The 10,254-nt window shown below is 45.1% G+C and overlaps 1 protein-coding gene and 2 non-coding genes across 3 annotated transcripts in view; 2 read left to right on the forward strand and 1 right to left on the reverse strand.

The window, feature by feature from the left end:
* The first annotated feature begins 343 nt into the window (after positions 1 to 343).
* Positions 344 to 417, forward strand: TRNAI-AAU. Its single transcript has one exon. It is a non-coding gene; the product is annotated as a tRNA-Ile (tRNA).
* A 280-nt stretch (positions 418 to 697) lies between these two features.
* On the forward strand, positions 698 to 769 carry TRNAD-GUC. The gene has a single exon. It is a non-coding gene; the product is annotated as a tRNA-Asp (tRNA).
* A 460-nt stretch (positions 770 to 1,229) lies between these two features.
* Positions 1,230 to 10,254, reverse strand: part of CPOX (coproporphyrinogen oxidase) — an 11,620-nt gene continuing 2,595 nt past the window's right edge. The window contains exons 3-8 of the mRNA XM_009891650.1: positions 10,112 to 10,249; positions 9,290 to 9,400; positions 8,191 to 8,332; positions 5,617 to 5,835; positions 3,709 to 3,813; positions 1,230 to 1,765 (exon numbers count right to left, since the gene is read on the reverse strand). Of these exons, the coding sequence (XP_009889952.1) occupies positions 1,678 to 1,765; positions 3,709 to 3,813; positions 5,617 to 5,835; positions 8,191 to 8,332; positions 9,290 to 9,400; positions 10,112 to 10,249 (803 nt within the window). The 3' untranslated portion in view covers positions 1,230 to 1,677. The remainder of the gene's footprint in view (positions 1,766 to 3,708; positions 3,814 to 5,616; positions 5,836 to 8,190; positions 8,333 to 9,289; positions 9,401 to 10,111; positions 10,250 to 10,254) is intronic.

Consider the following 10,254-nt stretch of genomic DNA (forward strand, 5'->3'; position numbering starts at 1 on the left):
GGGGAGCGGAAGGGGGAGGCGTTGGGGGGCTGCGCCCGCCTCTCCCCCACTCACGCCCGCCGGGAGGCGCGTATCCGCGTGCGGCCCTGCCGAGCCTTCGCTCCGTACCGCTGGTAACGCGTGCGCGCAAAAAAACCTCCAGTTTTAAAAGTCTCCATTTTAGCAATTCCCGTCACGCCGGTTAACGCTCGTGCTGCTGTGCCACAGCTCCCTCCCGGAAACGACTCCCCGACGCGGTCTTTAAAAAGAGCGGGCGCGGGAGCAGCAGCCGGCAGAGGTTCCACCCGCGGCGTGTCCTTGGGAGTGCCTGAGCTGTGTGCACGCGGGAGGGTTTTCTCGAACCGGCCGGTTAGCTCAGTTGGTTAGAGCGTGGTGCTAATAACGCCAAGGTCGCGGGTTCGATCCCCGTACGGGCCAGTTATGTTTTCCACCTGGGAGGAGTGTATGTGCTTCTACTGTATGTGCTTTTTTCGATATTTTATTGTATTTTATAGGAGGAAGTATAACACGAAAATGAACACGGTAGCCCGTAAGGGGAAGCTTGACTTCGGCGATGGGATGGCAGCAAGTGTGAGCCGGCCCGGCAGGGCGCCTCTCCCCACCGTGCACACGCAGCCAGCAGCTGCTAGGGCCAGAAACCTGCCGGAGGTGACGTTGTTCTACGTCATGAGAAGAAGCCAATTCAGCACCACCTCACTCCTCGTTAGTATAGTGGTGAGTATCCCCGCCTGTCACGCGGGAGACCGGGGTTCGATTCCCCGACGGGGAGGAGATGCCTTTTTGTCTGGGGGGAGAATGGGACCCCCCCTTCCTTTTCCCCAGGGTGTTTTCAATGAGGTTCGTGCCGGGGAAAAAAAAAGGCAGACTACTCAGGGCTATAAGCAGCGTGAAGTGATCTTGGGAGAACCTCCGGTCAACACCCTGATCTCATTTGCCCCCGACCTCCCTGGCAAAGGAGCCATGATAGCCAGGGCAGCTATGGTGCCTTGATCACAGCTGAGATGTGCAGCACTGAGAGTTCCTCCTCAAAACTGACAGCCAGCCTTTGGCTCGCCCTAGGCTAGACAGGACCTCAACCCAGAATCGCCCATTTACTGATCAGTCAAGTCACACTACTGCAGCACATCTTAAAACACTTCCTCCCCCCTAAAGTCAATGTGAATAGTGTCAAAATACACATGGTTACGAACCACCTTTTTCACAACTTTCTGAAAGCAGAGTTTAAGGTTTAAAAGCATATCAAATATTCCCTTTATTCTTTAAAAAAAAAATATTTCTAAAACATCCCATCATTTTCCAAGAGTAAGCAGTGCTATTTAGGCACAGATAATGCTTTCATTCCACAGGGAGAACACTTCACGGTAGTTTACGATTTTGTAGTCATACAAATCAGTTGAGGAAGTTCTTAAGCATGCATAGTAGTCCTGTGAGGGAATAACCAGTCCTTCACAAGGCAACATCAACAGGGGCTGATAACATTAGCTGATCAATCTTAAAGAATGAGTTCACACATTTGCAAGTTATAACAAGTCTACAGCATTATTAAGGCACCAGGTAAGAGTATAAATAGGTATACTAAAACGCCATGCAACATCAGTTTGAATGAGCTGGTTTGCAGGCGTTCCTGTTCTTTCATAATGGCTCAGTGTAAGCAATCCATCTTGTTCACGATCCGTGTCAGTGCACCCAGTCTTTGGGATTGCGCAGAACCTCCAGAATTTCTGCTTCTTTCGAGCTCTCTGGAGGGGTGTGCATGTACTCCCACCTGCAGGGAGAGGGGAAACTCACTCAGACTGCCCAGCCGGCTGCCACCTCTCCCGCACCAGGATGTGTTTGGACTTGAGTTGACTTTTTCTGAGAATGCAAAGCTATATACACAGTTGATACTCTCCAATCAGGTAACTGATACAGCTAGAAATCAAATTCAGTAAAAACAAATAATAACACTGGAAGAGATGGGAGAAACGTTAGCTTGATCTTTTTCCCAATTTTCTGGAAAGGCTGGAAGAACAAGGAAAAAAGAAAAAGCAATGCTCTCTATCCCACAATCCATGCAAGTTTATTTACAAACATCTTTTAGCAGTCTCTTGTGACACATTAGTATCACAAGGAAGATGTGCCAAAAAAGAATGCAGAGAAGAGAGAGTGAGGATGTGAGACCTGAGGGAAATTGCCAGCTTCAAATTTTATCATTTGATCCTGACGCAGTATTTTCAGCCACCCAGGTCAAGTTTTTTGAGAAGCTGGACTGGAAGCGCTACAAGTCCTTGTTGAATCTTGGTTTTAAAAATAAAGTTGATGAGAAACCACTTTTTATTGAATAGGCAATTAAGAGGCATGACAGAGGAAGAAAAGTATCAGTGGTCACAAAGGGATGGATACAACCTTTTGTCATTTCTTTTCCCCAGAAAGGACCCATTCTTGCTGTGAAGCAAGCTATTTACATTGATGGAAACAAGCGAAACCAGATGATCCCAGCAATGAAATTGAAAGCTAGGACTGTGCTATGCCGCCAGGCAGGGGACACATTTGGTGTTGGCAGCAGGATGAAGCTATATGGTGAGATCAGGACTGCCTTCACAGTTAAGGGGTAGCGGGCAAAGGTCAGTTATCCTAGCAGAGGGAGGTCACTAATGGAGTCTTACAAAATTCATCATAGGGCCTGTGCTACTAAGCATATCTAAAAGCAACCTAAAAAGGGGCACAAACAGTAAATGACAGTTTGCTGATATTGCAAGATTAAGTAAGATAGGTTTTAACCTAAAAAGGCAGTTGAAAAGAGTTAATATTGAGCCAAGCAACTGAGCAATAAAATGGAGGTGAAATTCACTGTAGATTGATCTAAAGTGATGCACACAGAAAATAAGTTACATACACGCTGAGAGACTGAGTTAACTTTTATTGCCCAGAAATGATCTTGGCATCATAACACTTCTATGAAAAAGCCACCTCAGTGCTTAGCAGCAGTCAAAACTAGCAAACAGCATAGTAGGATTATGAAAGGAATAATGAACTAAAACATCATTATGCCACTGTATGATTCAGGAGCACACCCGCATCTTGGATATACATACGTAGATCATGTTGTCTGTTCCTTATCCCCAGTTCAGAAAGGGCATAAAAAACTTAAGCCTAGAGAAAAGTGGCAAATGTGATCAAAGGTATGGAACAGCTACTGTACAAAGACTAAGAAGAGGGGGACTTGTCAGCCTGGAAAGCAGACAATGAAAAGAACAGAAGCCTGTAAAATAAGAACTGTTATGGAGAAAATGAACGGGAAGAAAATCTGATTACTCACTTAAAGGTAGAATGAAGTCATCAGATGCAAGTAGAAAACAGAGGCACTTTTTTTATACAACACACAGTTAAACTGTGGAACTCCTTACCACAGGCTTGTCTGGACTGCCGGAAGCTCACATAGTTTCAAAGAGCTACTAATCAAAAAACCCACGGAGTGAGGAGGGGAAATCTATCAAGAGAAACTAAGCACAAAAAATACCAGTTTTTAAAATCAGGAAATATCTAGGCCACACATTACTGGCAACTGGGCAAGTATAGCAGACCAGAGAAGCATCTCCATGTATTTGGCCAGGCATGAACTAACCCCTGTTAAGAGACTGCACACCAGGACAGACCTTTGATTGAATCCTATAAAGTATTTTAGCAAGAACAGTGCCTACCTGTAAGCCCACATAATTATGCCCTTACCTTGCAGTCAGTGGCAGAGACATAAGAATGCTTTCAATTCTTGATCCTGGTGTCAGGAGGCCAAACTTTGTACCTCTGTCATAAACCAAGTTGAACTCTACGTACCTATGAGGAGTGAAGAGATGCAACAGAAAACCAACTTTATTATCAGAAATTATTTGTGCCTTCTTCGACTAGCAGACGCCAAACAAAACCAGCTTGTCTTTCTGCTGTGTTAGGTGTCAGAATGAACCCTGTTCTAGGGCCAACTATTCCCTCGCATCCTCTGCATAGGAATGCGAGTGCGACTTTGCCACTCCACAAAGCACAGGAAGTAATGACCTTAGCTAACAGACAAGAGCAGGGAAACTATTCAAGGAGAGTTCTGCATGGTGCTATACTAGCTTATTTATCCTAGGCCTCAACCCTGCTGGCAAGCTTCACACCAAGTTTAGCTTCATTATGCTAGTAGTCTTGTGAGGTGGTGTCAGATATTAAAAGGAGCCTTAAAGGAACTGGAAATGACCACAGGAAAAGCCCTACTGTGCAGTTCTCCATGCTGAAGGACACATAAGCAGCAAGGTCAGAACAAGATTTTCTGCTTCTTGGGGAGATATGGAAAGCAGCAGAAGTCAGACAGCTTCAGAGTGCTGCCTGAGACTTCTAAGTGCTGGAATGGATGGTTTTCTGCCCCCATCATAGGAACAGAGCAGTGACAATTCAGCAGGGGTTATCTTAATAACCAGTACTGACGTATTAGTCCTTAATGGAGGTACAGGAAGGGAGGAGCTCTTATCTGTTTGCAGAAACAGAGAGCTTTGCCTAGCCCATTAACCTGCAAACAGATCCAGGGAAATAACCAGGCCTCATCAGTTTGTCCTGGCTGCAGTTTAAAGAAGCTATTCCCCCTTATAACCTTAGCAGGTTTGCTAAATCCCATCCACAGACTGGATCCTGAAAGCCCAACGCTCCCAGGAACAGTCCCACCAAATTAAGCATATATCCTATTATTTCAGTAACTGCTGCAGACCAGTGATCTAAACTTGAATGCTTGTGCCCTGCTCTATGCCATGCTCACAAATTTCTCTGCAGAAGAGGGAGAAACTAGACACTTCCCAGTTCTGCACAAAGCACACGTATTCTCATTTCTCCATATGCTTACACATCAAAGGACATAGAGAAAAGAGTACAACAGCTGTATCTACCAATTTACTTCAGTTTTTGCAGCATTAACAGTTGTTCACACTAATAAGCATCCTCCAGCCTTTTAAGTTACAGTGACTTTGGACCATGCTAGAAAAACAAAACCCCTCTCTATCTTTGTTCCTTTACAAAGACTTCACTGTGTACTCATTTCAATGCCAAGATCAGACGGAATAAATACGCTTGTAAGAAGCTGAAAGTACTCTTGGGTACAGTTATTCCATGACTCTGGGGTTTAGCTTCATTACTGAATAGGAAGTGTGACTCCCTCACCCTTATGCTCCTTGTGTCACCAGGCAGCCTTATTATCCTATTACCTGTATCACTGGGCTGCAGGAGAGGGCTGATTCAGGACACCAAGCACACACACCCCCCCTTTACCTGTTACCAAGCTCCTCTTGGTTTTTGAAGGAGCTGGAAAGAAACTGTGGCATTTTGGATGGGTTGCTTTGTGCTGCAACATGGGAGAGTGGAGGATATGGATGAGGGTGTGCTAGTACCTTCCTTGCACCCTCCCTGGCATTTGATTTCAAAATAGCTCTGTACACAAAAACGTTGAAATTCTCTGGCAAGCTTTAGAGCACTTATGCAAACTTAGCCCACACTATAGCAGGACATAAAATGCACAACAGGACATAAATCCTGCAGCCATAAAGAACTAGCTCATTTTTCTCTCATCAGCGTAATCCACCTCCCATGTAATTCTTCTGCTCCTTCAGTACTCACCGTCCTCTCCGAAGCTGCTGCCACAGCTTTTCCTCTGGTGTGAAGGAGTCATGGCAGTGCCTTTTCACAATGGGAATGTAACAAGGCACAACAGCTTTGGCACAACTCTTCACAAACTGGAATACTTCCTCCTTGGACGGAGAGTCCATGTCATCAAAGAATATGCCTCCAATCCCTCTTCGCTCACCACGGTGCTTGATATAGAAGTAGTCATCGCACCTAGAAGAGGTAGCAGACAATTATTAATATGGTCCACAATACTCAAAGAAACAAACAAAACTCTGAAGAGCTACACAGCACAGGAGGGCACTAGTGAAATACTGATGAGAAGTCAGTTCCTGCAGTGCTGGGTACCCCACTGTTCCAATGACTGCAGAGAGCCAGGATGATACAGCACCATCTGGAAAGCGTTCCTCCTGCGTTCACTTACAGTAAAAGCTCTGATTAAACGGTCTCTGCAAAGCTACGTATCACGAAAGTCACTGAACATGGGTAACACTCAAACATCATGGCAGATGCTTCCATGTGGAGTGATCTAATCCATATCCTCTACCCATGAGGAGGAGGGACACTCGATTTCAAAACGTCACCCTAAGAGCTCTTTCTAGATTTCATTCCCAGAATTATATATAGACCCCAAAATATTTGTACAGCTTTCACATGAACTCAAAATAAACTTGGAAGAGAATCTCTTCATTCTTTTTGCCATTCTAGTGAAAGATTTGATTTTCTGCATCAAAACTAAAAGAAATCTAAAAACCCAAGACCAGATAAGAAAGCCACTGTCACTTAAGGAAAAATCAGAAGTGAGGCAGCCTTCCTTGGAAAGAGGGTTTTTAACAGTTAAACTTGGAAGATGGAGCCATTCCAGCAGTGGCTGCTCATGGCTCATGTTCAAGTTTATCAAGGAGTGAGTGCAGCTTATCCTACAATAGGGAGGCAGTTAATCTCTTTTGTATTCACTGGGAGCGTGTAGGTGTGCAATTACTATAAATTAGCTGATTCATTGTATCCACATTGTATCTTGCTTACAGTTGCTTGCTTGGGCAGCCATGCCCTGCAAGGATTCACATGGGGGAGAAATGGAAGGGAAGTAGGAAGCAGAAACCATCAACAGCAAGGAAACCCTGCCTTCCCTTAGGACTAGTTTCTCATGCATGTATCCCTCCACAGTAGCTGTTTTCACGCAATATAAATGGCATGGCCACAGCAGGGGAGATGTAACAGGTAACCTAAGCCATTGTTTTATTCACTGGGATGATCAGCTTTTTGGGGTTTTTTTTTATAGCAGCAGGAAGAGTTAGGAAAAAGACTGAGTCAGAAATGAAAAAGAGAACAAGCCTGACAAAAGTCTTAAAGCTAGATAAGGAAGACAGTGTGGTAAACGTAACAAGAGCTTTTATGCTTGAGAAAGGTGGGAAAATGGGCAATGCTATTAGTAAAGCTCAAAGGAGATTCAGACTGCTCTGGCAGTGAGAATTGCATGCCCCGTAACAGCTGCTGCTTACAGCAAACACTCATGCTGGGACTGAGAAATCTGCCTTTGGCCGTGAGATACAATTAGTCCTCCCTTGAGCTCCTCTCAGACTAAGAACTGGCATCCTTCTCTCCAACCCCCTGCAGCTGGCACTGCTAGCCTGCTTAGGCTGCAAACAACCTGACCATTAAGGCAGACACTCTGAACTACCACACAAAAAGTCCTCACAGATTAAGGCTGTAGTCTTAAGGTTGTGTAAGATATGCTTCTCTCCTAAGTGGTTCACACCCAAGCTACAACACCCGCTTTATCTCCTGTCCTCAAACAAGACCCGGTAGCTTACAAAAGGGTAACCCCTCCTTCCTGGGTACCACAGCTTGTAGCAGATAGGATTATCAGGCACAGAGCAGCAAGCCCCCACTGGACAGTGAAGGATCCCATCACCTGTATCGTTCAGCTCAAGAAGAGCATTCAAAATTTGCATCTTTAGAGAATATGTTGTTGAACCCTCAGTGAATGTGTTACTGGAAAAAAAGTACAGCGCTATCAAAATTATGAAGCTTCTATATTAAGAACAAGCTCTTTTACCTACCTGGAAAGAAAAAAAATAAAATTAATGAAGGTCAAACTGAAGGCAGCAAAACCAGAGTGCGGTTTTCAGAACTACAGCACTGGCCCAAAAGCTCACACTAAAGCCATGCACATTTACCATGAGCTCACTGTAAGGAGATTTGTCGCAAGTCCATGAGGCAAAAGTCTTGTTCTAGTTTAATGCCAGAGGCTAAAAGGAATTTGAGTTGCCTAGTGAGGTCTGTGGCTTACAAAGTCTTGTAGAGTCAGCTTGGCTTTTATTTACACCATAGATTTATGATCCTAGCTGTCAGCCCTCTTATTTGAAAAACTCAGGCCTCTGTAAATAAGAGATTGCTTTAGACTACATTCTGTCCCAGTACACATGTGCTAATTTTCATTAGGGTCTCCTGATATTTATCAAAAGGCAGAGCAGAACCTAATGTTCCTAGAATAGACAACTGGCGATATCCAGTGCCGCCTTTGACTCCCATAGAAGGAACCCAAGCGCATCTCTCCTCACGTACCATTTCTTGTACTTGGGATACAGCTTCAGATCGTGCTTGTCACAAGCTTCTTTCAGAGTCTTGTGAAAATGAACAGCATCTTCTTCATTTAGGTAAGTTGGAGTGAGGTCAGTCCCACCACCAAACCACCACTGTTTAGTTCCTATAGGAGAAAGGCAAGCAGCAACACTTTTCGTGTAAACTTCCAAACAGAAATATGTTATTAGTGATTCACCAAGAACTAACAACTACATTTACAATACAACACAAAATCATTATGCAATGGTGTTCCTAAACATCAATCATGAAAAATTTGAATTCAAGGCAGAGCGATGACCAGTGACTTCAGGAAGACATGAAACAAATTTCAAAGCAGTAAATACCATTTGATCATTATTTTGGAGCACTGACCCTGACTACAGGATATCAATTTCACAGGATGTGCTGGCAACTCCTATTCAAGAATCCAGAAACATTTTACTGCGTGCCAAAGAAAGGGAACATCATTATTAAATCCAGGGAATTAATTGACTAGAAATGATTCATAATGCTCTGGCAAAATAATTGAAAGAAAACTGTCTTTGAGCTTGTGACAGTACGTACACTGTCACGAGGTACAGATGGGCTCTCAGCGTGAGACCACCTCGCCTACAGTCCTGCTTCTGACAGCGACCAGTTGCAGAAGCTCCGGGAAAAAAGACATAGTTCACAGAGAGCGACGTTTCTGAGAGTACGTCCTCCCAGCTTCTGAGACAAAACTCCATCCTCACCACAATGCTTATCAGTCCTTCACAGACCTTTCTTCTACTAAATTCTAGACTTGCTTCTTTGAATATGTTTTACATTCATGTATAACCTTCTACACTTCAAGTCTGAAGCCCCTGTCGTACGCTGCAAAAAGTAAACGGCAAACACCTCTACCATACCAGATGCACACATCACACTGATTTTACAAACGGACAGAGGCCCAGAGGTCAAGACATCCAGCGCTACACAACACTCTTGGCACAGCTGGGAACAAACCCAGACTGGTTCTTCACCTCTCACCCTAGCCACATGTTCACGCCTCCTCCACACAGTCACACACTTCGTACGTACTTCACTGGATTATAGCTCTTACCGTCTGCTTCCTCAATTTCAAAGTATCTGTAGTTGAAGTGCATGGTTGGAACATGAGGGTTCTTTGGATGGATAACAGAGCTCACGCCCATGGCGCAAAAAGGCAGTTTTCCTAGATAAAAAAGATGCGCAGAAAAAACCCTTAAGTTTTTCAAGTAACTTCATTGACAATCATTTAAGGAACATCACTATTTTTCCTTAGGTTCCACTACAAGAAAATTTCTCATGTTGGGTCACCATAATTATTAATCAACGTGCAGTTTACTTCTCATCCACATGCTTCTGTGCACCTAAGTAAGTGCTTTTTTTGGTATTTGCCCTAAAATGCAATTATGTGTTAGAGTACCCAACAGATGAAGCCCACTTAAACCGTAAGGCACTGCTAAGGCTTTCCACCACCCCCAGTCCTCACAGTTACCCTCTGCTACACAAACGTGGGGTGAATCCCATTTAGCTTTCAGGTCTTTTTGGTTCTCTCCCTCCACTGCTTTGGTACGTAACTCCTGTGCTGTTTCACACTGAGCTACAGCATCATTAATGAGAACCAACCCCGCTGCCTACTGCACATTGCCTAAAGCAGCAAGGCAGAGGGAGTAGCACTCCGATACCTTGCTTGTTAGGGATGTGGAAGTCCACCTGCCAGGTGCGCTGGTTAGAAACCCCCAGGACACAAAACGAAATCTCCCAGTGAGTGCTGACCACCCTGGCCTCCCTCATGTTCTGCCCCAAGGCCAGACCCTGCTTTCGGAGCACCCGCACGGCGACGCCGAGGTGACCGCCTCCCCTCTCCCCAACCCCACCTCCCCGCCGCCGCACACCTTACCGTCTTTGGCCTTCAGAGACTTCCCTCTGCTTCGCATCTGCCGCGCTGCCTCCTCGGACAGGAGCCCGGACACGACGGACACGTTCACACCCGCTTTCTCGAAGACCTCGCCGTCCTGCAGCACGCAGCTGATGCCGCCTCCG

The sequence above is a fragment of the Charadrius vociferus genome, unplaced genomic scaffold (assembly GCF_000708025.1).
Source record: "Charadrius vociferus isolate BGI_N301 unplaced genomic scaffold, ASM70802v2 scaffold329, whole genome shotgun sequence".
Taxonomy (NCBI): Eukaryota; Metazoa; Chordata; class Aves; order Charadriiformes; family Charadriidae; genus Charadrius; species Charadrius vociferus.